The 27,898-nt window shown below is 37.9% G+C and overlaps 7 protein-coding genes across 7 annotated transcripts in view; all 7 read left to right on the top strand.

The window, feature by feature from the left end:
- Positions 1-27,898, top strand: part of LOC134854228 (hypoxanthine-guanine phosphoribosyltransferase-like) — a 449,675-nt gene that overhangs the window by 401,618 nt on the left and 20,159 nt on the right. The gene's annotated exons all lie outside the window — the stretch shown is intronic.
- LOC134854817 (ATP synthase subunit d, mitochondrial-like) lies at positions 3,395-3,949 on the top strand. Its single transcript, XM_063871174.1, has one exon. It carries the CDS (start codon positions 3,395-3,397, stop codon positions 3,947-3,949), a length of 555 nt encoding a protein of 184 aa, XP_063727244.1.
- LOC134854816 (ATP synthase subunit d, mitochondrial-like) lies at positions 7,315-7,869 on the top strand. The gene has a single exon (XM_063871173.1). It carries the CDS (start codon positions 7,315-7,317, stop codon positions 7,867-7,869), a length of 555 nt encoding a protein of 184 aa, XP_063727243.1.
- Positions 11,966-12,520, top strand: LOC134854815 (ATP synthase subunit d, mitochondrial-like). Its single transcript, XM_063871172.1, has one exon. It carries the CDS (start codon positions 11,966-11,968, stop codon positions 12,518-12,520), a length of 555 nt encoding a protein of 184 aa, XP_063727242.1.
- LOC134854814 (ATP synthase subunit d, mitochondrial-like) lies at positions 16,605-17,159 on the top strand. The gene has a single exon (XM_063871171.1). The coding sequence runs from the start codon at positions 16,605-16,607 to the stop codon at positions 17,157-17,159; it is 555 nt and encodes a 184-aa protein (XP_063727241.1).
- Positions 21,204-21,758, top strand: LOC134854813 (ATP synthase subunit d, mitochondrial-like). Its single transcript, XM_063871169.1, has one exon. The coding sequence runs from the start codon at positions 21,204-21,206 to the stop codon at positions 21,756-21,758; it is 555 nt and encodes a 184-aa protein (XP_063727239.1).
- Positions 25,124-25,678, top strand: LOC134854812 (ATP synthase subunit d, mitochondrial-like). The gene has a single exon (XM_063871168.1). The coding sequence runs from the start codon at positions 25,124-25,126 to the stop codon at positions 25,676-25,678; it is 555 nt and encodes a 184-aa protein (XP_063727238.1).

Raw genomic sequence — 27,898 nt, 5'->3', positions numbered from 1 at the left:
AGACTCAATGAGGACATTGACCGGGCTGTCCGGGGAGTATGTGACATTCGACCAGAAAGTACGAAAATGCAGTTTTGCAATCGAAATTTTATCGCACAGAAAAAGAACATCTATCCTGGAAGATTGATGGTTTTAATGGATTGGCAGCGTTATTTGAACAATTAGACGAATCGGGAAGGGTTGGTTTTAACTGACATGCTAATTTTTAAAACTTCGATTTGGGCGTGAACGACACGTAACCTTTTTAGATTTCGCCTACACTGAAACGGCGAAACAGAACAACAATAGTTGCAGTGAAAACAACTACGAGAAAACGACAACAGGTTGAAACTGTGATTGGAGTTTGTCAGGAACCATTCCGAGTTGTAGGGAGTGCTATTTCCCCGGATTCCAGAATCCGGAGGGGTCTCGGGCCCCAGACTCAAACTGTTATATATAAACTGTTACCTTCCTGGTCATGTCCTGAGTTGTTTTTAAATAACATCCCGATTCATTTTCAGAGAATGAGAAGCTAGGAGTGAGGGAAAGGGTTGATCCATCTTCGATGGAGATGATGATTTTTATCTACTGAACAAAAACATTAGTAATATAATAAATAGTAATAGCCCTGTTTTTAGGACTGACCTCGTGGGCATACTGAGACCCAGTCATGAGTTCACTACTTTTGAATGTAATTAAGTTAATTTGAGCGTTCTGGTCAAAGCCGGAAAGCAGTAACGTTTTGTCTATCGACCCGATTTTAGGAAAACCACCAAAAGAAATGGCTTTGGCAGAGACGGTGAAAAAGGATGTAGAGTTGTGTTTCGACGCTACCCACTCGTTCTTTCCGACGATATGTACTTCCGGGCGAATGTTACAATCAATTTTACCATCACTGAAGTCAGCATTTTTTAATGACCTCAAGTCAAGAGTGATTTTGTAACTGTCATGTAGTTAATGCATTTCCACCTATGCCGGAAAAATTGTTCGACATTTGACCACTAAAATTGAGAAACATAAGAAAGCAGACTCACCGGTAGGCCCTCTTCAACAATGCAGTCCTGAGGGAAATAGCGCAGATCTTAGTTGGGAAATTGTAGATAGGTCAAACATCCAAACAAAACTTTGAATACTAGAGGCAATTCAATTCAGGAAAGAGAAACCGTGCTTGAGCACGCGCTATGAGGTCAGGAGCAGGAAGTTAACACTGCAAGTTTAGTCACAAAACTTTTTGATTTTTTATTTAAAACGTACATGTCTAAATCGAAATTATGACTCAGAAACTTCCAGACAAATTAATTAAAATTTGTTTTATCATTTTTAGAGGCTAATTTTTTAACATGATGTTTTAGAACAACAATTTATGTGAATTATTGTAAATAACATCGTTAAATTGTTGTTTTATCGTCGTTTAGATAAGGTTTTTGTAAAAATCCTGACGATGAACATAGTTGCGGAAACGTTTCAGAGTTACTTTCTATCAAAAATCTCTTTAAAAACAAATAAATTTCGAAATAAAAAATTGACTTGTTCCGAAATTAAAAATTGAGACAAATGAAATTTGAATTTAATTTAATTTAAAGATAAAACTAGAGACTGTCTCAGAAACTTAAGTCTGATAGTATGATCATGATGTAGTTTTGGCGCGAATTTGAAATCTGATTGATAGAGTTTTTATTATCGTGTATAGCCAATATCCGAGGATGTTTTTATGGTCGATGATCATTTAACAATTTTTTTTTTACTTTTAAACCTGATGATGCATAAATGTGCAAAAAAGTTCTTAATTTACTTTTTTAAATACCTTCTTTTTTGGAACGTTACGATAAATTACTAAGAAATTCGTTCTGCAAGGTCACTAACGTGAAAATGGATGATAACCAGTTTTTACAAGCTGTTCTCCCGGCAGCTAAAGGTGGCTTGGGCGTTTCTTCCGCTCGTCTACTCGCTTTACCCGCTTTCTTAGCCTCAGCAGTAGGAGCAAAAGATGCCTTGAGCAAAATCTTTGGTTTGGAGCATGTGGATGGATCCTATGATGATGCGCTTAAACGGTGGTTTGACCTTGGAAAATTTGAAATGAGTCCGGAAAATGAAATCCAAAAAAATTGGACGGAGCCAATTTTTGACAGCGAAATTGCAGACTTGATTTAACGACTCGAACCAACGGACGTAAAAAGGTTCAACGCGTTCCAAGATAGATTTGGCTCCCAATGGTTGAACGTCATCCCGTGCAAAATTTAAGGTTAAAACTGTCAAACCAACAACTCAGAATTGCGATAGGACTTCGATTAGGATCAAAAATATGCAAACGGCATAAATGCGTGTGCGGAAAAGACGTTACCGAGGATGGTTGGCACGGTCTTTCTTGCCTCAAAAGTGCAGGGAGATTCTCTAGGCATTCAAACCTGAATGCCCTTATAAAGCAGAGTCTATCATCTACTCACATTCCGTCTGTTTTAGAACCACGACATCTCTACAGGACCGATCAGAAGCGACCAGACGGTTTGACGCTCGTTCCATGGGCTGATGGTAAGCAGCTCTTGTGGGATGTAACGGTAGTAGACTCCTTAGCTCCTTGTAGGATTAATGCCGGGTCTGTTTGTAACCCTGGTACGGCTGCCGCTAAAGCGGAAGAGCGAAAAATTGACAAGTATAAAGATCTTGTAAATGATGGATATCTTTTCCAACCGCTAGCTTTTGAAATTTAGGGCGCGGCCGGCCCCAGCACAGAAGTTTTTTTGAGCAAGCTTTGTAAGAACCTAAGCATATGCACTGAGGAACCCAGAGCAGGCAGCTTTTTAAAACAGAGAATCTCCCTGGCAATACAGATTGCGAACGCCATTGCGTACTCGGAACAATAAATGACAAAATAACTTTCGACGAAATTTTTTACTTGTAACACTTGTATATTATATTATCTCGTGTCGAGTTGCGTGTTCTTATTGAAGAAACGTAACCCGTATCGATTTTAACTGAAAAGGACTTAAACACTTGTCATCTTCTTTTATCATTATCACTTCCATATCTAAAAAATTCCAAGGATTTTGACTGGAATACATGATAAAGGGACTCATAACTGTAACCTCGGTTACTATGATACTTTTGACCTTCTGATTACCAGAAGAAAAAAAAAAGAAAAAAAATCTATTTGGCTTGAAATCCAACCATCTGACTCTCTTCTATACTCTGAATTACTTCTCTGAAACCATCTGACTTACTTCTCTTAACATTATACTTTACTCTTCGATATCTAGAAAATTCATAGGATTTTGACTAGATAATGTGATGAAGGGACTTCTGACTTTGCCTGTTATTATCATATTTTCGACTTTCTGATTAGAAAAAGAAAAGAAAAAAAAGACAAAAAAAGATTTAATGTTTAGATTGTATTTTTTAAAATTGATTTCAGAGTAATATGGCAAGAGCAGCAGCCAGAGTCAACTGGACCAAAATGGCCGACATTGTGGCTCCTGAGCAGCGAGCAGCGTTTAATGCTTTTAGATCAAAATCAGAAGCACTAGCCGCAAAAGTTGAATCTCTTCCAGAGAAACAGAAAACTCCGGATTGGGAACATTACAAGACGGTTCTCGGAGCTTCGAAGAAACCCATTGTAGATGAGATGAAAAAAGTAATGGAAAGCGTGAAAGTTTCCCGTCCAGTGAACACAATGACCAGTGAAATCGACAAACTGAAAAAAGATTACGAAAAATCTTTTGCCGAATTTAAAGCGGAAGGCAGTGCACGGTCGTCTACCTTGAAGCAACAGGCATCCAAGTATACCTCTATGAAATGTTTAACACAGATGTCGGATGATGAAATCCATGAAGCTTTTCCCGAGGTATCACCGGAAGCATACGAAGAAGAGCAAGCTCTTAACGCATCTCATGATCACCATGAGGAAGAGGGTGAAGATGAGGAATTCGATATTCAAATTCCCAAATTGAACGAGCTGTTCCCGAAAAAGAAATAAATCGTATGAACTTACTAAATTACTAGACTGTTAATGGACTCTAACGGATTGAATTAAACTTGTCATATATCATTCAGCGTTTTTAATTACACAAGCAAGCTAGCGAGCGTAGCGATATAGTATTAACATTTATTTCTCGGAAATAGCTCATTTGTTGACACTTAGGCAAGAATCACGATCTGTAGCATTGGAATTTTCCTGGCATCTGTTCTCTGGTTTATGATGGCTTGTGTTTGCTGATTGTAAAACGACTGCGGTGAAAATGCGAGACGTTATTTCATTGTTCTTTCTAATTACCGAGTTTATTAATTTTGATATCCAGGGTCAGTAACAACTAAATTTCCGAAGGGAAGAAGCATAGTAGGATAGTTTTAGTTTGTGGGTTGGCAGGACTGTCCTGCGTCCCTACACTTTTTAAACCTAGAAGAAAAAGTTCTAAATCGGGATATGTTCTAAATCGGGATGGAGATGATGATTTTTATCTACTGAAAAAAAACATTAGTAATATAATAAATAGTAATAGCCCTGTTTTTAGGACTGACCTCGTGGGCATACTGAGACCCAGTCATGAGTTCACTACTTTTGCATGTAATTAAGTTAATTTGAGCGTTCTGGTCAAAGCGGGAAAGCAATAACGTTTTGTCTATCGACCCGATTTTAGGAAAACCACCAAAAGAAATGGCTTTGGCAGAGACGGTGAAAAAGGATGTAGAGTTGTGTTTCGACGCTAGCCACTCGTTCTTTCCGACGATATGTACTTCCGGGCGAATGTTACAATCAATTTTACCATCACTGAAGTCAGCATTTTTTAATGACCTCAAGTCAAGAGTGATTTTGTAACTGTCATGTAGTTAATGCATTTCCACCTATGCCGGAAAAATTGTTCGACATTTGACCACTAAAATTGAGAAACATAAGAAAGCAGACTCACCGGTAGGCCCTCTTCAACAATGCAGTCCTGAGGGAAATAGCGCAGATCTTAGTTGGGAAATTGTAGAGAGGTCAAACATCCAAACAAAACTTTGAATACTAGAGGCAATTCAATTCAGGAAAGAGAAACCGTGCTTGAGCACGCGCTATGAGGTCAGGAGCAGGAAGTTAACACTGCAAGTTTAGTCACAAATCTTTTTGATTTTTTATTTAAAACGTACATGTCTAAATCGAAATTATGACTCAGAAACTTCCAGACAAATTAATTAAAATTTGTTTAATCATTTTTAGAGGTTAAAAGTGTTTGAATGTAAATAGTAATTTCAGAAGTCAACTGTGATTGGCTAATTTTTTAACATGATGTTTTAGAACAACAATTTATGTGAATTATTGTAAATAACATCGTTAAATTGTTGTTTTATTGTCGTTTAGATAAGTTTTTTGTAAAAATCCTGACGATGAACATAGTTGCGGAAACGTTTCAGAGTTACTTTCTATCAAAAATCTCTTTAAAAACAAATAAATTTCGAAATAAAAAATTGACTTGTTCCGAAATTAAAAATTGAGACAAATAAAATTTGAATTTAATTTAATTTAAAGATAAAACTAGAGACTGTCTCAAAAACTTAAGTCTGATAGTATGATCATGATGTAGTTTTGGCGCGAATTTGAAATCTGATTGATAGAGTTTTTATTATCGTGTATAGCCAATATCCGAGGATGTTTTTATGGTCGATGATCATTTAACAATTTTTTTTTTACTTTTAAACCTGATGATGCATAAATGTGCAAAAAAGTTCTTAATTTACTTTTTTAAATACCTTATTTTTTGGAACGTTACGATAAATTACTAAGAAATTCGTTCTGCAAGGTCACTAACGTGAAAATGGATGATAACCAAATTTTACAAGCTGTTCTCCCGGCAGCCAAAGGTGGCTTGGGCGTTTCTTCCGCTCGTCTACTCGCTTTACCCGCTTTCTTAGCCTCAGCAGTAGGAGCAAAAGATGCCTTGAGCAAAATCTTTGGTTTGGGGCATGTGGATGGAACCTATGATGATGCGCTTAAACGGTGGTTTGACCTTGGAAAATTTGAAATGAGTCCGGAAAATGAAATCCAAAAAAATTGGACGGAGCCAATTTTTGACAGCGAAATTGCAGACTTGATTTAATGACTCGAACCAACGGACGTAAAAAGGTTCAACGCGTTCCAAGATAGATTTGGCTCCCAATGGTTGAACGTCATCCCGTGCAAAAATTTAAGGTTAAAACTGTCAAACCAACAACTCAGAATTGCGATAGGACTTCGATTAGGATCAAAAATATGCAAACGGCATAAATGCGTGTGCGGAAAAGACGTTACCGAGGATGGTTGGCACGGTCTTTCTTGCCTCAAAAGTGCAGGGAGATTCTCTAGGCATTCAAACCTGAATGCCCTTATAAAGCAGAGTCTATCATCTACTCACATTCCGTCTGTTTTAGAACCACGACACCTCTACAGGACCGATCAGAAGCGACCAGACGGTTTGACGCTCGTTCCATGGGCTGATGGTAAGCAGCTCTTGTGGGATGTAACGGTAGTAGACTCCTTAGCGCTCCTTGTAGGATTAATGCCGGGTCTGTTTGTAACCCTGGTACGGCTGCCGCTAAAGCGGAAGAGCGATAAATTGACAAGTATAAAGATCTTGTAAATGATGGATATCTTTTCCAACCGCTAGCTTTTGAAATTCAGGGCGCGGCCGGCCCCAGCACAGAAGTTTTTTTGAGCAAGCTTTGTAAGAACCTAAGCATATGCACTGAGGAACCCAGAGCAGGCAGCTTTTTAAAACAGAGAATCTCCCTGGCAATACAGATTGCGAACGCCATTGCGTACTCGGAACAATAAATGACAAAATAACTTTCGACGAAATTTTTTACTTGTAACACTTGTATATTATATTATCTCGTGTCGAGTTGCGTGTTCTTATTGAAGAAACGTAACCCGTATCGATTTTAACTGAAAAGGACTTAAACACTTGTCATCTTCTTTTATCATTATCACTTCCATATCTAAAAAATTCCAAGGATTTTGACTGGAATACATGATAAAGGGACTCATGACTGTAACCTCGGTTACTATGATACTTTTGACCTTCTGATTACCAGAAGAAAAAAAAAAGAAAAAAAATCTATTTGGCTTGAAATCCAACCATCTGACTCTCTTCTATACTCTGAATTACTTCTCTGAAACCATCTGACTTACTTCTCTTAACATTATACTTTACTCTTCGATATCTAGAAAATTCATAGGATTTTGACTAGATAATGTGATGAAGGGACTTCTGACTTTGCCTGTTATTATCATATTTTCGACTTTCTGATTAGAAAAAGAAAAGAAAAAAAAGACAAAAAAAGATTTAATGTTTAGATTGTATTTTTTAAAATTGATTTCAGAGTAATATGGCAAGAGCAGCAGCCAGAGTCAACTGGACCAAAATGGCCGACATTGTGGCTCCTGAGCAGCGAGCAGCGTTTAATGCTTTTAGATCAAAATCAGAAGCACTAGCCGCAAAAGTTGAATCTCTTCCAGAGAAACAGAAAACTCCGGATTGGGAACATTACAAGACGGTTCTCGGAGCTTCGAAGAAACCCATTGTAGATGAGATGAAAAAAGTAATGGAAAGCGTGAAAGTTTCCCGTCCAGTGAACACAATGACCAGTGAAATCGACAAACTGAAAAAAGATTACGAAAAATCTTTTGCCGAATTTAAAGCGGAAGGCAGTGCACGGTCGTCTACCTTGAAGCAACAGGCATCCAAGTATACCTCTATGAAATGTTTAACACAGATGTCGGATGATGAAATCCATGAAGCTTTTCCCGAGGTATCACCGGAAGCATACGAAGAAGAGCAAGCTCTTAACGCATCTCATGATCACCATGAGGAAGAGGGTGAAGATGAGGAATTCGATATTCAAATTCCCAAATTGACCGAGCTGTTCCCGAAAAAGAAATAAATCGTATGAACTTACTAAATTACTAGACTGTTAATGGACTCTAACGGATTGAATTAAACTTGTCATATATCATTCAGCGTTTTTAATTACACAAGCAAGCTAGCGAGCGTAGCGATATAGTATTAACATTTATTTCTCGGAAATAGCTCATTTGTTGACACTTAGGCAAGAATCACGATCTGTAGCATTGGAATTTTCCTGGCATCTGTTCTCTGATTTTATGATGGCTTGTGTTTGCTGATTGTAAAACGACTGCGGTGAAAATGCGAGACGTTATTTCATTGTTCTTTCTAATTACCGAGTTTATTAATTTTGATATCCAGGGTCAGTAACAACTAAATTTCCGAAGGGAAGAAGCATAGTAGGATAGTTTTAGTTTGTGGGTTGGCAGGACTGTCCTGCGTCCCTACACTTTTTAAACCTAGAAGAAAAAGTTCTAAATCGGGATATAGACCTTGGAAGTCTAAAAAGATGTTTTATCTTAAGTATATCCTCGAAAGTGCAGATTGGTGAAAGAATTTGGAAGGCTATAGTAGTGTAGTATGGTGCCATTTATATTCTGCAGTGAGTCGATAGGACGTGGATAAAAGTGTTATTATGCTTTTTGTAATTTCTGTTCGATGGCACTGTATCATTTCGATGAAGACTACGAGACTCAATGAGGACATTGACCGGGCTGTCCGGGGAGTATGTGACATTCGACCAGAATGTACGAAAATGCAGTTTTGCAATCGAAATTTTATCGCACAGAAAAAGAACATCTATCCTGGAAGATTGATGGTTTTAATGGATTGGCAGCGTTATTTGAACAATTAGACGAATCGGGAAGGGTTGGTTTTAACTGACATGCTAATTTTTAAAACTTCGATTTGGGCGTGAACGACACGTAACCTTTTTAGATTTCGCCTACACTGAAACGGCGAAACAGAACAACAATAGTTGCAGTGAAAACAACTACGAGAAAACGACAACAGGTTGAAACTGTGATTGGAGTTTGTCAGGAACCATTCCGAGTTGTAGGGAGTGCTATTTCCCCGGATTCCAGAATCCGGAGGGGTCTCGGGCCCCAGACTCAAACTGTTATTTATGAACTGTTACCTTCCTGGTCATGTCCTGAGTTGTTTTTAAATAACATCCCGATTCATTTTCAGAGAATGAGAAGCTAGGAGTGAGGGAAAGGGTTGATCCATCTTCGATGGAGATTATGATTTTTATCTACTGAACAAAAACATTAGTAATATAATAAATAGTAATAGCCCTGTTTTTAGGACTGACCTCGTGGGCATACTGAGACCCAGTCATGAGTTCACTACTTTTGCATGTAATTAAGTTAATTTGAGCGTTCTGGTCAAAGCCGGAAAGCAGTAACGTTTTGTCTATCGACCCGATTTTAGGAAAACCACCAAAAGAAATGGCTTTGGCAGAGACGGTGAAAAAGGATGTAGAGTTGTGTTTCGACGCTAGCCACTCGTTCTTTCCGACGATATGTACTTCCGGGCGAATGTTACAATCAATTTTACCATCACTGAAGTCAGCATTTTTTAATGACCTCAAGTCAAGAGTGATTTTGTAACTGTCATGTAGTTAATGCATTTCCACCTATGCCGGAAAAATTGTTCGACATTTGACCACTAAAATTGAGAAACATAAGAAAGCAGACTCACCGGTAGGCCCTCTTCAACAATGCAGTCCTGAGGGAAATAGCGCAGATCTTAGTTGGGAAATTGTAGATAGGTCAAACATCCAAACAAAACTTTGAATACTAGAGGCAATTCAATTCAGGAAAGAGAAACCGTGCTTGAGCACGCGCTATGAGGTCAGGAGCAGGAAGTTAACACTGCAAGTTTAGTCACAAAACTTTTTGATTTTTTATTTAAAACGTACATGTCTAAATCGAAATTATGACTCAGAAACTTCCAGACAAATTAATTAAAATTTGTTTAATCATTTTTAGAGGTTAAAAGTGTTTGAATGTAAATAGTAATTTCAGAAGTCAACTGTGATTGGCTAATTTTTTAACATGATGTTTTAGAACAACAATTTATGTGAATTATTGTAAATAACATCGTTAAATTGTTGTTTTATTGTCGTTTAGATAAGTTTTTTGTAAAAATCCTGACGATGAACATAGTTGCGGAAACGTTTCAGAGTTACTTTCTATCAAAAATCTCTTTAAAAACAAATAAATTTCGAAATAAAAAATTGACTTGTTCCGAAATTAAAAATTGAGACAAATGAAATTTGAATTTAATTTAATTTAAAGATAAAACTAGAGACTGTCTCAAAAACTTAAGTCTGATAGTATGATCATGATGTAGTTTTGGCGCGAATTTGAAATCTGATTGATAGAGTTTTTATTATCGTGTATAGCCAATATCCGAGGATGTTTTTATGGTCGATGATCATTTAACAATTTTTTTTTTACTTTTAAACCTGATGATGCATAAATGTGCAAAAAAGTTCTTAATTTACTTTTTTAAATACCTTATTTTTTGGAACGTTACGATAAATTACTAAGAAATTCGTTCTGCAAGGTCACTAACGTGAAAATGGATGATAACCAAATTTTACAAGCTGTTCTCCCGGCAGCCAAAGGTGGCTTGGGCGTTTCTTCCGCTCGTCTACTCGCTTTACCCGCTTTCTTAGCCTCAGCAGTAGGAGCAAAATATGCCTTGAGCAAAATCTTTGGTTTGGAGCATGTGGATGGAACCTATGATGATGCGCTTAAACGGTGGTTTGACCTTGGAAAATTTGAAATGAGTCCGGAAAATGAAATCCAAAAAAATTGGACGGAGCCAATTTTTGACAGCGAAATTGCAGACTTGATTTAACGACTCGAACCAACGGACGTAAAAAGGTTCAACGCGTTCCAAGATAGATTTGGCTCCCAATGGTTGAACGTCATCCCGTGCAAAAATTTAAGGTTAAAACTGTCAAACCAACAACTCAGAATTGCGATAGGACTTCGATTAGGATCAAAAATATGCAAACGGCATAAATGCGTGTGCGGAAAAGACGTTACCGAGGATGGTTGGCACGGTCTTTCTTGCCTCAAAAGTGCAGGGAGATTCTCTAGGCATTCAAACCTGAATGCCCTTATAAAGCAGAGTCTATCATCTACTCACATTCCGTCTGCTTTAGAACCACGACATCTCTACAGGACCGATCAGAAGCGACCAGACGGTTTGACGCTCGTTCCATGGGCTGATGGTAAGCAGCTCTTGTGGGATGTAACGGTAGCAGACTCCTTAGCTCCTTGTAGGATTAATGCCGGGTCTGTTTGTAACCCTGGTACGGCTGCCGCTAAAGCGGAAGAGCGAAAAATTGACAAGTATAAAGATCTTGTAAATGATGGATATCTTTTCCAACCGCTAGCTTTTGAAATTCAGGGCGCGGCCGGCCCCAGCACAGAAGTTTTTTTGAGCAAGCTTTGTAAGAACCTAAGCATATGCACTGAGGAACCCAGAGCAGGCAGCTTTTTAAAACAGAGAATCTCCCTGGCAATACAGATTGCGAACGCCATTGCGTACTCGGAACAATAAATGACAAAATAACTTTCGACGAAATTTTTTACTTGTAACACTTGTATATTATATTATCTCGTGTCGAGTTGCGTGTTCTTATTGAAGAAACGTAACCCGTATCGATTTTAACTGAAAAGGACTTAAACACTTGTCATCTTCTTTTATCATTATCACTTCCATATCTAAAAAATTCCAAGGATTTTGACTGGAATACATGATAAAGGGACTCATGACTGTAACCTCGGTTACTATGATACTTTTGACCTTCTGATTACCAGAAGAAAAAAAAAGAAAAAAAATCTATTTGGCTTGAAATCCAACCATCTGACTCTCTTCTATACTCTGAATTACTTCTCTGAAACCATCTGACTTACTTCTCTTAACATTATACTTTACTCTTCGATATCTAGAAAATTCATAGGATTTTGACTAGATAATGTGATGAAGGGACTTCTGACTTTGCCTGTTATTATCATATTTTCGACTTTCTGATTAGAAAAAGAAAAGAAAAAAAAAGACAAAAAAAGATTTAATGTTTAGATTATATTTTTTGAAATTGATTTCAGAGTAATATGGCAAGAGCAGCAGCCAGAGTCAACTGGACCAAAATGGCCGACATTGTGGCTCCTGAGCAGCGAGCAGCGTTTAATGCTTTTAGATCAAAATCAGAAGCACTAGCCGCAAAAGTTGAATCTCTTCCAGAGAAACAGAAAACTCCGGATTGGGAACATTACAAGACGGTTCTCGGAGCTTCGAAGAAACCCATTGTAGATGAGATGAAAAAAGTAATGGAAAGCGTGAAAGTTTCCCGTCCAGTGAACACAATGACCAGTGAAATCGACAAACTGAAAAAAGATTACGAAAAATCTTTTGCCGAATTTAAAGCGGAAGGCAGTGCACGGTCGTCTACCTTGAAGCAACAGGCATCCAAGTATACCTCTATGAAATGTTTAACACAGATGTCGGATGATGAAATCCATGAAGCTTTTCCCGAGGTATCACCGGAAGCATACGAAGAAGAGCAAGCTCTTAACGCATCTCATGATCACCATGAGGAAGAGGGTGAAGATGAGGAATTCGATATTCAAATTCCCAAATTGAACGAGCTGTTCCCGAAAAAGAAATAAATCGTATGAACTTACTAAATTACTAGACTGTTAATGGACTCTAACGGATTGAATTAAACTTGTCATATATCATTCAGCGTTTTTAATTACACAAGCAAGCTAGCGAGCGTAGCGATATAGTATTAACATTTATTTCTCGGAAATAGCTCATTTGTTGACACTTAGGCAAGAATCACGATCTGTAGCATTGGAATTTTCCTGGCATCTGTTCTCTGGTTTATGATGGCTTGTGTTTGCTGATTGTAAAACGACTGCGGTGAAAATGCGAGACGTTATTTCATTGTTCTTTCTAATTACCGAGTTTATTAATTTTGATATCCAGGGTCAGTAACAACTAAATTTCCGAAGGGAAGAAGCATAGTAGGATAGTTTTAGTTTGTGGGTTGGCAGGACTGTCCTGCGTCCCTACACTTTTTAAACCTAGAAGAAAAAGTTCTAAATCGGGATATAGACCTTGGAAGTCTAAAAAGATGTTTTATCTTAAGTATATCCTCGAAAGTGCAGATTGGTGAAAGAATTTGGAAGGCTATAGTAGTGTAGTATGGTGCCATTTATATTCTGCAGTGAGTCGATAGGACGTGGATAAAAGTGTTATTATGCTTTTTGTAATTTCTGTTCGATGGCACTGTATCATTTCGATGAAGACTACGAGACTCAATGAGGACATTGACCGGGCTGTCCGGGGAGTATGTGACATTCGACCAGAAAGTACGAAAATGCAGTTTTGCAATCGAAATTTTATCGCACAGAAAAAGAACATCTATCCTGGAAGATTGATGGTTTTAATGGATTGGCAGCGTTATTTGAACAATTAGACGAATCGGGAAGGGTTGGTTTTAACTGACATGCTAATTTTTAAAACTTCGATTTGGGCGTGAACGACACGTAACCTTTTTAGATTTCGCCTACACTGAAACGGCGAAACAGAACAACAATAGTTGCAGTGAAAACAACTACGAGAAAACGACAACAGGTTGAAACTGTGATTGGAGTTTGTCAGGAACCATTCCGAGTTGTAGGGAGTGCTATTTCCCCGGATTCCAGAATCCGGAGGGGTCTCGGGCCCCAGACTCAAACTGTTATATATAAACTGTTACCTTCCTGGTCATGTCCTGAGTTGTTTTTAAATAACATCCCGATTCATTTTCAGAGAATGAGAAGCTAGGAGTGAGGGAAAGGGTTGATCCATCTTCGATGGAGATGATGATTTTTATCTACTGAACAAAAACATTAGTAATATAATAAATAGTAATAGCCCTGTTTTTAGGACTGACCTCGTGGGCATACTGAGACCCAGTCATGAGTTCACTACTTTTGCATGTAATTAAGTTAATTTGAGCGTTCTGGTCAAAGCCGGAAAGCAGTAACGTTTTGTCTATCGACCCGATTTTAGGAAAACCACCAAAAGAAATGGCTTTGGCAGAGACGGTGAAAAAGGATGTAGAGTTGTGTTTCGACGCTAGCCACTCGTTCTTTCCGACGATATGTACTTCCGGGCGAATGTTACAATCAATTTTACCATCACTGAAGTCAGCATTTTTTAATGACCTCAAGTCAAGAGTGATTTTGTAACTGTCATGTAGTTAATGCATTTCCACCTATGCCGGAAAAATTGTTCGACATTTGACCACTAAAATTGAGAAACATAAGAAAGCAGACTCACCGGTAGGCCCTCTTCAACAATGCAGTCCTGAGGGAAATAGCGCAGATCTTAGTTGGGAAATTGTAGATAGGTCAAACATCCAAACAAAACTTTGAATACTTGAGGCAATTCAATTCAGGAAAGAGAAACCGTGCTTGAGCACGCGCTATGAGGTCAGGAGCAGGAAGTTAACACTGCAAGTTTAGTCACAAATCTTTTTGATTTTTTATTTAAAACGTACATGTCTAAATCGAAATTATGACTCAGAAACTTCCAGACAAATTAATTAAAATTTGTTTAATCATTTTTAGAGGTTAAAAGTGTTTGAATGTAAATAGTAATTTCAGAAGTCAACTGTGATTGGCTAATTTTTTAACATGATGTTTTAGAACAACAATTTATGTGAATTATTGTAAATAACATCGTTAAATTGTTGTTTTATCGTCGTTTAGATAGGTTTTTTGTAAAAATCATGACGATGAACATAGTTGCGGAAACGTTTCAGAGTTACTTTCTATCAAAAATCTCTTTAAAAACAAATAAATTTCGAAATAAAAAATTGACTTGTTCCGAAATTAAAAATTGAGACAAATGAAATTTGAATTTAATTTAATTTAAAGATAAAACTAGAGACTGTCTCAGAAACTTAAGTCTGATAGTATGATCATGATGTAGTTTTGGCGCGAATTTGAAATCTGATTGATAGAGTTTTTATTATCGTGTATAGCCAATATCCGAGGATGTTTTTATGGTCGATGATCATTTAACAATTTTTTTTTTACTTTTAAACCTGATGATGCATAAATGTGCAAAAAAGTTCTTAATTTACTTTTTTAAATACCTTATTTTTTGGAACGTTACGATAAATTACTAAGAAATTCGTTCTGCAAGGTCACTAACGTGAAAATGGATGATAACCAAATTTTACAAGCTGTTCTCCCGGCAGCCAAAGGTGGCTTGGGCGTTTCTTCCGCTCGTCTACTCGCTTTACCCGCTTTCTTAGCCTCAGCAGTAGGAGCAAAAGATGCCTTGAGCAAAATCTTTGGTTTGGAGCATGTGGATGGAACCTATGATGATGCGCTTAAACGGTGGTTTGACCTTGGAAAATTTGAAATGAGTCCGGAAAATGACATCCAAAAAAATTGGACGGAGCCAATTTTTGACAGCGAAATTGCAGACTTGATTTAATGACTCGAACCAACGGACGTAAAAAGGTTCAACGCGTTCCAAGATAGATTTGGCTCCCAATGGTTGAACGTCATCCCGTGCAAAAATTTAAGGTTAAAACTGTCAAACCAACAACTCAGAATTGCGATAGGACTTCGATTAGGATCAAAAATATGCAAACGGCATAAATGCGTGTGCGGAAAAGACGTTACCGAGGATGGTTGGCACGGTCTTTCTTGCCTCAAAAGTGCAGGGAGATTCTCTAGGCATTCAAACCTGAATGCCCTTATAAAGCAGAGTCTATCATCTACTCACATTCCGTCTGTTTTAGAACCACGACACCTCTACAGGACCGATCAGAAGCGACCAGACGGTTTGACGCTCGTTCCATGGGCTGATGGTAAGCAGCTCTTGTGGGATGTAACGGTAGTAGACTCCTTAGCGCTCCTTGTAGGATTAATGCCGGGTCTGTTTGTAACCCTGGTACGGCTGCCGCTAAAGCGGAAGAGCGATAAATTGACAAGTATAAAGATCTTGTAAATGATGGATATCTTTTCCAACCGCTAGCTTTTGAAATTCAGGGCGCGGCCGGCCCCAGCACAGAAGTTTTTTTGAGCAAGCTTTGTAAGAACCTAAGCATATGCACTGAGGAACCCAGAGCAGGCAGCTTTTTAAAACAGAGAATCTCCCTGGCAATACAGATTGCGAACGCCATTGCGTACTCGGAACAATAAATGACAAAATAACTTTCGACGAAATTTTTTACTTGTAACACTTGTATATTATATTATCTCGTGTCGAGTTGCGTGTTCTTATTGAAGAAACGTAACCCGTATCGATTTTAACTGAAAAGGACTTAAACACTTGTCATCTTCTTTTATCATTATCACTTCCATATCTAAAAAATTCCAAGGATTTTGACTGGAATACATGATAAAGGGACTCATGACTGTAACCTCGGTTACTATGATACTTTTGACCTTCTGATTACCAGAAGAAAAAAAAAAGAAAAAAAATCTATTTGGCTTGAAATCCAACCATCTGACTCTCTTCTATACTCTGAATTACTTCTCTGAAACCATCTGACTTACTTCTCTTAACATTATACTTTACTCTTCGATATCTAGAAAATTCATAGGATTTTGACTAGATAATGTGATGAAGGGACTGTTATTATCATATTTTCGACTTTCTGATTAGAAAAAGAAAAGAAAAAAAAGACAAAAAAAGATTTAATGTTTAGATTGTATTTTTTAAAATTGATTTCAGAGTAATATGGCAAGAGCAGCAGCCAGAGTCAACTGGACCAAAATGGCCGACATTGTGGCTCCTGAGCAGCGAGCAGCGTTTAATGCTTTTAGATCAAAATCAGAAGCACTAGCCGCAAAAGTTGAATCTCTTCCAGAGAAACAGAAAACTCCGGATTGGGAACATTACAAGACGGTTCTCGGAGCTTCGAAGAAACCCATTGTAGATGAGATGAAAAAAGTAATGGAAAGCGTGAAAGTTTCCCGTCCAGTGAACACAATGACTAGTGAAATCGACAAACTGAAAAAAGATTACGAAAAATCTTTTGCCGAATTTAAAGCGGAAGGCAGTGCACGGTCGTCTACCTTGAAGCAACAGGCATCCAAGTATACCTCTATGAAATGTTTAACACAGATGTCGGATGATGAAATCCATGAAGCTTTTCCCGAGGTATCACCGGAAGCATACGAAGAAGAGCAAGCTCTTAACGCATCTCATGATCACCATGAGGAAGAGGGTGAAGATGAGGAATTCGATATTCAAATTCCCAAATTGAACGAGCTGTTCCCGAAAAAGAAATAAATCGTATGAACTTACTAAATTACTAGACTGTTAATGGACTCTAACGGATTGAATTAAACTTGTCATATATCATTCAGCGTTTTTAATTACACAAGCAAGCTAGCGAGCGTAGCGATATAGTATTAACATTTATTTCTCGGAAATAGCTCATTTGTTGACACTTAGGCAAGAATCACGATCTGTAGCATTGGAATTTTCCTGGCATCTGTTCTCTGGTTTATGATGGCTTGTGTTTGCTGATTGTAAAACGACTGCGGTGAAAATGCGAGACGTTATTTCATTGTTCTTTCTAATTACCGAGTTTATTAATTTTGATATCCAGGGTCAGTAACAACTAAATTTCCGAAGGGAAGAAGCATAGTAGGATAGTTTTAGTTTGTGGGTTGGCAGGACTGTCCTGCGTCCCTACACTTTTTAAACCTAGAAGAAAAAGTTCTAAATCGGGATATAGACCTTGGAAGTCTAAAAAGATGTTTTATCTTAAGTATATCCTCGAAAGTGCAGATTGGTGAAAGAATTTGGAAGGCTATAGTAGTGTAGTATGGTGCCATTTATATTCTGCAGTGAGTCGATAGGACGTGGATAAAAGTGTTATTATGCTTTTTGTAATTTCTGTTCGATGGCACTGTATCATTTCGATGAAGACTACGAGACTCAATGAGGACATTGACCGGGCTGTCCGGGGAGTATGTGACATTCGACCAGAAAGTACGAAAATGCAGTTTTGCAATCGAAATTTTATCGCACAGAAAAAGAACATCTATCCTGGAAGATTGATGGTTTTAATGGATTGGCAGCGTTATTTGAACAATTAGACGAATCGGGAAGGGTTGGTTTTAACTGACATGCTAATTTTTAAAACTTCGATTTGGGCGTGAACGACACGTAACCTTTTTAGATTTCGCCTACACTGAAACGGCGAAACAGAACAACAATAGTTGCAGTGAAAACAACTACGAGAAAACGACAACAGGTTGAAACTGTGATTGGAGTTTGTCAGGAACCATTCCGAGTTGTAGGGAGTGCTATTTCCCCGGATTCCAGAATCCGGAGGGGTCTCGGGCCCCAGACTCAAACTGTTATATATAAACTGTTACCTTCCTGGTCATGTCCTGAGTTGTTTTTAAATAACATCCCGATTCATTTTCAGAGAATGAGAAGCTAGGAGTGAGGGAAAGGGTTGATCCATCTTCGATGGAGATGATGATTTTTATCTACTGAACAAAAACATTAGTAATATAATAAATAGTAATAGCCCTGTTTTTAGGACTGACCTCGTGGGCATACTGAGACCCAGTCATGAGTTCACTACTTTTGAATGTAATTAAGTTAATTTGAGCGTTCTGGTCAAAGCCGGAAAGCAGTAACGTTTTGTCTATCGACCCGATTTTAGGAAAACCACCAAAAGAAATGGCTTTGGCAGAGACGGTGAAAAAGGATGTAGAGTTGTGTTTCGACGCTACCCACTCGTTCTTTCCGACGATATGTACTTCCGGGCGAATGTTACAATCAATTTTACCATCACTGAAGTCAGCATTTTTTAATGACCTCAAGTCAAGAGTGATTTTGTAACTGTCATGTAGTTAATGCATTTCCACCTATGCCGGAAAAATTGTTCGACATTTGACCACTAAAATTGAGAAACATAAGAAAGCAGACTCACCGGTAGGCCCTCTTCAACAATGCAGTCCTGAGGGAAATAGCGCAGATCTTAGTTGGGAAATTGTAGATAGGTCAAACATCCAAACAAAACTTTGAATACTAGAGGCAATTCAATTCAGGAAAGAGAAACCGTGCTTGAGCACGCGCTATGAGGTCAGGAGCAGGAAGTTAACACTGCAAGTTTAGTCACAAAACTTTTTGATTTTTTATTTAAAACGTACATGTCTAAATCGAAATTATGACTCAGAAACTTCCAGACAAATTAATTAAAATTTGTTTTATCATTTTTAGAGGCTAATTTTTTAACATGATGTTTTAGAACAACAATTTATGTGAATTATTGTAAATAACATCGTTAAATTGTTGTTTTATCGTCGTTTAGATAAGGTTTTTGTAAAAATCCTGACGATGAACATAGTTGCGGAAACGTTTCAGAGTTACTTTCTATCAAAAATCTCTTTAAAAACAAATAAATTTCGAAATAAAAAATTGACTTGTTCCGAAATTAAAAATTGAGACAAATGAAATTTGAATTTAATTTAATTTAAAGATAAAACTAGAGACTGTCTCAGAAACTTAAGTCTGATAGTATGATCATGATGTAGTTTTGGCGCGAATTTGAAATCTGATTGATAGAGTTTTTATTATCGTGTATAGCCAATATCCGAGGATGTTTTTATGGTCGATGATCATTTAACAATTTTTTTTTTACTTTTAAACCTGATGATGCATAAATGTGCAAAAAAGTTCTTAATTTACTTTTTTAAATACCTTCTTTTTTGGAACGTTACGATAAATTACTAAGAAATTCGTTCTGCAAGGTCACTAACGTGAAAATGGATGATAACCAGTTTTTACAAGCTGTTCTCCCGGCAGCTAAAGGTGGCTTGGGCGTTTCTTCCGCTCGTCTACTCGCTTTACCCGCTTTCTTAGCCTCAGCAGTAGGAGCAAAAGATGCCTTGAGCAAAATCTTTGGTTTGGAGCATGTGGATGGATCCTATGATGATGCGCTTAAACGGTGGTTTGACCTTGGAAAATTTGAAATGAGTCCGGAAAATGAAATCCAAAAAAATTGGACGGAGCCAATTTTTGACAGCGAAATTGCAGACTTGATTTAACGACTCGAACCAACGGACGTAAAAAGGTTCAACGCGTTCCAAGATAGATTTGGCTCCCAATGGTTGAACGTCATCCCGTGCAAAATTTAAGGTTAAAACTGTCAAACCAACAACTCAGAATTGCGATAGGACTTCGATTAGGATCAAAAATATGCAAACGGCATAAATGCGTGTGCGGAAAAGACGTTACCGAGGATGGTTGGCACGGTCTTTCTTGCCTCAAAAGTGCAGGGAGATTCTCTAGGCATTCAAACCTGAATGCCCTTATAAAGCAGAGTCTATCATCTACTCACATTCCGTCTGTTTTAGAACCACGACATCTCTACAGGACCGATCAGAAGCGACCAGACGGTTTGACGCTCGTTCCATGGGCTGATGGTAAGCAGCTCTTGTGGGATGTAACGGTAGTAGACTCCTTAGCTCCTTGTAGGATTAATGCCGGGTCTGTTTGTAACCCTGGTACGGCTGCCGCTAAAGCGGAAGAGCGAAAAATTGACAAGTATAAAGATCTTGTAAATGATGGATATCTTTTCCAACCGCTAGCTTTTGAAATTTAGGGCGCGGCCGGCCCCAGCACAGAAGTTTTTTTGAGCAAGCTTTGTAAGAACCTAAGCATATGCACTGAGGAACCCAGAGCAGGCAGCTTTTTAAAACAGAGAATCTCCCTGGCAATACAGATTGCGAACGCCATTGCGTACTCGGAACAATAAATGACAAAATAACTTTCGACGAAATTTTTTACTTGTAACACTTGTATATTATATTATCTCGTGTCGAGTTGCGTGTTCTTATTGAAGAAACGTAACCCGTATCGATTTTAACTGAAAAGGACTTAAACACTTGTCATCTTCTTTTATCATTATCACTTCCATATCTAAAAAATTCCAAGGATTTTGACTGGAATACATGATAAAGGGACTCATAACTGTAACCTCGGTTACTATGATACTTTTGACCTTCTGATTACCAGAAGAAAAAAAAAAGAAAAAAAATCTATTTGGCTTGAAATCCAACCATCTGACTCTCTTCTATACTCTGAATTACTTCTCTGAAACCATCTGACTTACTTCTCTTAACATTATACTTTACTCTTCGATATCTAGAAAATTCATAGGATTTTGACTAGATAATGTGATGAAGGGACTTCTGACTTTGCCTGTTATTATCATATTTTCGACTTTCTGATTAGAAAAAGAAAAGAAAAAAAAGACAAAAAAAGATTTAATGTTTAGATTGTATTTTTTAAAATTGATTTCAGAGTAATATGGCAAGAGCAGCAGCCAGAGTCAACTGGACCAAAATGGCCGACATTGTGGCTCCTGAGCAGCGAGCAGCGTTTAATGCTTTTAGATCAAAATCAGAAGCACTAGCCGCAAAAGTTGAATCTCTTCCAGAGAAACAGAAAACTCCGGATTGGGAACATTACAAGACGGTTCTCGGAGCTTCGAAGAAACCCATTGTAGATGAGATGAAAAAAGTAATGGAAAGCGTGAAAGTTTCCCGTCCAGTGAACACAATGACCAGTGAAATCGACAAACTGAAAAAAGATTACGAAAAATCTTTTGCCGAATTTAAAGCGGAAGGCAGTGCACGGTCGTCTACCTTGAAGCAACAGGCATCCAAGTATACCTCTATGAAATGTTTAACACAGATGTCGGATGATGAAATCCATGAAGCTTTTCCCGAGGTATCACCGGAAGCATACGAAGAAGAGCAAGCTCTTAACGCATCTCATGATCACCATGAGGAAGAGGGTGAAGATGAGGAATTCGATATTCAAATTCCCAAATTGAACGAGCTGTTCCCGAAAAAGAAATAAATCGTATGAACTTACTAAATTACTAGACTGTTAATGGACTCTAACGGATTGAATTAAACTTGTCATATATCATTCAGCGTTTTTAATTACACAAGCAAGCTAGCGAGCGTAGCGATATAGTATTAACATTTATTTCTCGGAAATAGCTCATTTGTTGACACTTAGGCAAGAATCACGATCTGTAGCATTGGAATTTTCCTGGCATCTGTTCTCTGGTTTATGATGGCTTGTGTTTGCTGATTGTAAAACGACTGCGGTGAAAATGCGAGACGTTATTTCATTGTTCTTTCTAATTACCGAGTTTATTAATTTTGATATCCAGGGTCAGTAACAACTAAATTTCCGAAGGGAAGAAGCATAGTAGGATAGTTTTAGTTTGTGGGTTGGCAGGACTGTCCTGCGTCCCTACACTTTTTAAACCTAGAAGAAAAAGTTCTAAATCGGGATATGTTCTAAATCGGGATGGAGATGATGATTTTTATCTACTGAAAAAAAACATTAGTAATATAATAAATAGTAATAGCCCTGTTTTTAGGACTGACCTCGTGGGCATACTGAGACCCAGTCATGAGTTCACTACTTTTGCATGTAATTAAGTTAATTTGAGCGTTCTGGTCAAAGCGGGAAAGCAATAACGTTTTGTCTATCGACCCGATTTTAGGAAAACCACCAAAAGAAATGGCTTTGGCAGAGACGGTGAAAAAGGATGTAGAGTTGTGTTTCGACGCTAGCCACTCGTTCTTTCCGACGATATGTACTTCCGGGCGAATGTTACAATCAATTTTACCATCACTGAAGTCAGCATTTTTTAATGACCTCAAGTCAAGAGTGATTTTGTAACTGTCATGTAGTTAATGCATTTCCACCTATGCCGGAAAAATTGTTCGACATTTGACCACTAAAATTGAGAAACATAAGAAAGCAGACTCACCGGTAGGCCCTCTTCAACAATGCAGTCCTGAGGGAAATAGCGCAGATCTTAGTTGGGAAATTGTAGAGAGGTCAAACATCCAAACAAAACTTTGAATACTAGAGGCAATTCAATTCAGGAAAGAGAAACCGTGCTTGAGCACGCGCTATGAGGTCAGGAGCAGGAAGTTAACACTGCAAGTTTAGTCACAAATCTTTTTGATTTTTTATTTAAAACGTACATGTCTAAATCGAAATTATGACTCAGAAACTTCCAGACAAATTAATTAAAATTTGTTTAATCATTTTTAGAGGTTAAAAGTGTTTGAATGTAAATAGTAATTTCAGAAGTCAACTGTGATTGGCTAATTTTTTAACATGATGTTTTAGAACAACAATTTATGTGAATTATTGTAAATAACATCGTTAAATTGTTGTTTTATTGTCGTTTAGATAAGTTTTTTGTAAAAATCCTGACGATGAACATAGTTGCGGAAACGTTTCAGAGTTACTTTCTATCAAAAATCTCTTTAAAAACAAATAAATTTCGAAATAAAAAATTGACTTGTTCCGAAATTAAAAATTGAGACAAATAAAATTTGAATTTAATTTAATTTAAAGATAAAACTAGAGACTGTCTCAAAAACTTAAGTCTGATAGTATGATCATGATGTAGTTTTGGCGCGAATTTGAAATCTGATTGATAGAGTTTTTATTATCGTGTATAGCCAATATCCGAGGATGTTTTTATGGTCGATGATCATTTAACAATTTTTTTTTTACTTTTAAACCTGATGATGCATAAATGTGCAAAAAAGTTCTTAATTTACTTTTTTAAATACCTTATTTTTTGGAACGTTACGATAAATTACTAAGAAATTCGTTCTGCAAGGTCACTAACGTGAAAATGGATGATAACCAAATTTTACAAGCTGTTCTCCCGGCAGCCAAAGGTGGCTTGGGCGTTTCTTCCGCTCGTCTACTCGCTTTACCCGCTTTCTTAGCCTCAGCAGTAGGAGCAAAAGATGCCTTGAGCAAAATCTTTGGTTTGGGGCATGTGGATGGAACCTATGATGATGCGCTTAAACGGTGGTTTGACCTTGGAAAATTTGAAATGAGTCCGGAAAATGAAATCCAAAAAAATTGGACGGAGCCAATTTTTGACAGCGAAATTGCAGACTTGATTTAATGACTCGAACCAACGGACGTAAAAAGGTTCAACGCGTTCCAAGATAGATTTGGCTCCCAATGGTTGAACGTCATCCCGTGCAAAAATTTAAGGTTAAAACTGTCAAACCAACAACTCAGAATTGCGATAGGACTTCGATTAGGATCAAAAATATGCAAACGGCATAAATGCGTGTGCGGAAAAGACGTTACCGAGGATGGTTGGCACGGTCTTTCTTGCCTCAAAAGTGCAGGGAGATTCTCTAGGCATTCAAACCTGAATGCCCTTATAAAGCAGAGTCTATCATCTACTCACATTCCGTCTGTTTTAGAACCACGACACCTCTACAGGACCGATCAGAAGCGACCAGACGGTTTGACGCTCGTTCCATGGGCTGATGGTAAGCAGCTCTTGTGGGATGTAACGGTAGTAGACTCCTTAGCGCTCCTTGTAGGATTAATGCCGGGTCTGTTTGTAACCCTGGTACGGCTGCCGCTAAAGCGGAAGAGCGATAAATTGACAAGTATAAAGATCTTGTAAATGATGGATATCTTTTCCAACCGCTAGCTTTTGAAATTCAGGGCGCGGCCGGCCCCAGCACAGAAGTTTTTTTGAGCAAGCTTTGTAAGAACCTAAGCATATGCACTGAGGAACCCAGAGCAGGCAGCTTTTTAAAACAGAGAATCTCCCTGGCAATACAGATTGCGAACGCCATTGCGTACTCGGAACAATAAATGACAAAATAACTTTCGACGAAATTTTTTACTTGTAACACTTGTATATTATATTATCTCGTGTCGAGTTGCGTGTTCTTATTGAAGAAACGTAACCCGTATCGATTTTAACTGAAAAGGACTTAAACACTTGTCATCTTCTTTTATCATTATCACTTCCATATCTAAAAAATTCCAAGGATTTTGACTGGAATACATGATAAAGGGACTCATGACTGTAACCTCGGTTACTATGATACTTTTGACCTTCTGATTACCAGAAGAAAAAAAAAAGAAAAAAAATCTATTTGGCTTGAAATCCAACCATCTGACTCTCTTCTATACTCTGAATTACTTCTCTGAAACCATCTGACTTACTTCTCTTAACATTATACTTTACTCTTCGATATCTAGAAAATTCATAGGATTTTGACTAGATAATGTGATGAAGGGACTTCTGACTTTGCCTGTTATTATCATATTTTCGACTTTCTGATTAGAAAAAGAAAAGAAAAAAAAGACAAAAAAAGATTTAATGTTTAGATTGTATTTTTTAAAATTGATTTCAGAGTAATATGGCAAGAGCAGCAGCCAGAGTCAACTGGACCAAAATGGCCGACATTGTGGCTCCTGAGCAGCGAGCAGCGTTTAATGCTTTTAGATCAAAATCAGAAGCACTAGCCGCAAAAGTTGAATCTCTTCCAGAGAAACAGAAAACTCCGGATTGGGAACATTACAAGACGGTTCTCGGAGCTTCGAAGAAACCCATTGTAGATGAGATGAAAAAAGTAATGGAAAGCGTGAAAGTTTCCCGTCCAGTGAACACAATGACCAGTGAAATCGACAAACTGAAAAAAGATTACGAAAAATCTTTTGCCGAATTTAAAGCGGAAGGCAGTGCACGGTCGTCTACCTTGAAGCAACAGGCATCCAAGTATACCTCTATGAAATGTTTAACACAGATGTCGGATGATGAAATCCATGAAGCTTTTCCCGAGGTATCACCGGAAGCATACGAAGAAGAGCAAGCTCTTAACGCATCTCATGATCACCATGAGGAAGAGGGTGAAGATGAGGAATTCGATATTCAAATTCCCAAATTGAACGAGCTGTTCCCGAAAAAGAAATAAATCGTATGAACTTACTAAATTACTAGACTGTTAATGGACTCTAACGGATTGAATTAAACTTGTCATATATCATTCAGCGTTTTTAATTACACAAGCAAGCTAGCGAGCGTAGCGATATAGTATTAACATTTATTTCTCGGAAATAGCTCATTTGTTGACACTTAGGCAAGAATCACGATCTGTAGCATTGGAATTTTCCTGGCATCTGTTCTCTGATTTTATGATGGCTTGTGTTTGCTGATTGTAAAACGACTGCGGTGAAAATGCGAGACGTGTCAATTCTAATCTACATTGCGAGATTCAAATCCGGAACATTGAATAAGATGTGAGCGTTTAGGCTTACAATAGCTTATTTAAGATTTTTTTAAGCCGTGAAAACTTAGTTGTTCTTAAATAAAAGTAGTACGAGAAGGATAAACCGATTATAAGGAAAACGGAAGCTCCCTGCTTGGATATATATACTATAATAATACTCAAAGACGGAGATAAACAAGATGTGAGTAATTACAGGCCTATCAGCCTGCTTTCAACAGTTTCAAAACTGCTAGAGAAACTGATTTTCGAGAAGCTGACTCCAATTGTTTACCCAACTCTGGCATCAGCCCAACATGGTTTCAGACCCAAACGATCAACTATAACGAACCTTATAGAATATCTGCATGAAATCTATAGCTGCTTAGAGTCTGAAAACTGCTCCTATCTGAATATCTTCTATATAGACTTCGAGAAAGCGTTTGACAAAGTCACGCATGAGCTTCTCATACAAAAGTTGGCTGCTCTGGGGATTGGTGGAAATTGTTTGAATCTGTTAAGAAGCTACCTCTATAAACGGAAGCAAACTGTGAGACTAAATGACACTGTTTCAATTGAATTAGAAGTATTCAGTGGCGTACCACAAGGCTCCATCCTCGGACCGCTCTTCTTCTTAGTTTTCATAAACGATCTTCCATCATGTGTCATGTCCAAATCGTTCGGTTATGCTGATGACTACAAAATTGTAGGCGACAACCCTTTAACACTGAATATAGACGTTAGAAAACTGTGGCGGTGGTGTGACGAAAATTTCATGTCAATGAACTTAGGAAAAAGTAAAGTGCTCTGCATTAAAGGTACAGCTCCTATTGCACTGCCAAACCATGAATTTGAAACAACTGAATGTATGAAAGATCTGGGAATTCTCGTAAATGACACACTCTCGTGGACTCTGCATGCAAAGAAAAGGACCGAAAAAGCCTTGAACGCTCTCTTCATCCTAAAACGGAATCTTTCAAAAGCGACGTTTTGGACCAGAAAGAACGCATATATCTGTTATGTTGTGCCAATTTTAAACTACGGATCAGCCCTTTGGAAACCATCAAAAAGGCGACTTAGGTACTCTTGAAAGTATCCAGCGAAAAGCATTATCATGGATCTTCATCACAAACAACATATCCTATAAGGATAAGCTCGTGAAACTCGATATCCTTCCAATCTCCTTATATCAAGAACTTCATGTTATTCTCTTGTTTGCCAAAATACTAACAGGAAAAGTTGACATAGACTGGCGTAGTCAAGTAACCATCACAGACATCGGTACTCGAAAAAAAACAAGCAACACGAAATTTTGCCTGCCAACAAATACGTCTGAAGAAGTGTGAATCCGATTACTGGTTTCGAGCTTGCCGTCTGGCCAACCTTTTTAACGATTACTTCAAATTTGACATAATCTTTGATCCAGGATGCAAAATTAAACTGCTGGAAGTTTATACGAAGTTCTTCAAAACCCGCTACAACGAATCAGATTCATGCACTTGGCAGATCTTATGTGGCTGCAACAACTGTAGAGATTTGAAGAAACTAAACTTTAACAACTGAAACACGAACGTTGAACCTCCCAATCATTGGGTTTTATGCGAACCCTTGGATTAGTCCTAAATCCTTTGTTATTATTACTATTATTATTATTTATTATTATTATTATTATTTTTATATCGGAGGACAATATGGAAACTGCAGTATTAACGGAATACAACTTGAAGTACTGCCTTGGATCTTCAAGATATCAGTTTTGCCACGAAATGATACCTACTGAGACAGGGCATGGGTCGTGTCTGGCGACACTTTTCTTCAAAGGGAATCTGGACAATGAAAGTATGGGACACTGAACAGATTCAGTTACCATCAACTGAAAAAGCTGAAAGTCTAGGATTTGGGGTTTGGTTGATCACATCAGCAACATTT

This window comes from Symsagittifera roscoffensis, chromosome 9 (assembly GCF_963678635.1).
Source record: "Symsagittifera roscoffensis chromosome 9, txSymRosc1.1, whole genome shotgun sequence".
In the NCBI taxonomy this organism is placed as follows: Eukaryota; Metazoa; Xenacoelomorpha; order Acoela; family Convolutidae; genus Symsagittifera; species Symsagittifera roscoffensis.
This window is presented reverse-complemented; position numbering and strand designations above follow the sequence as displayed.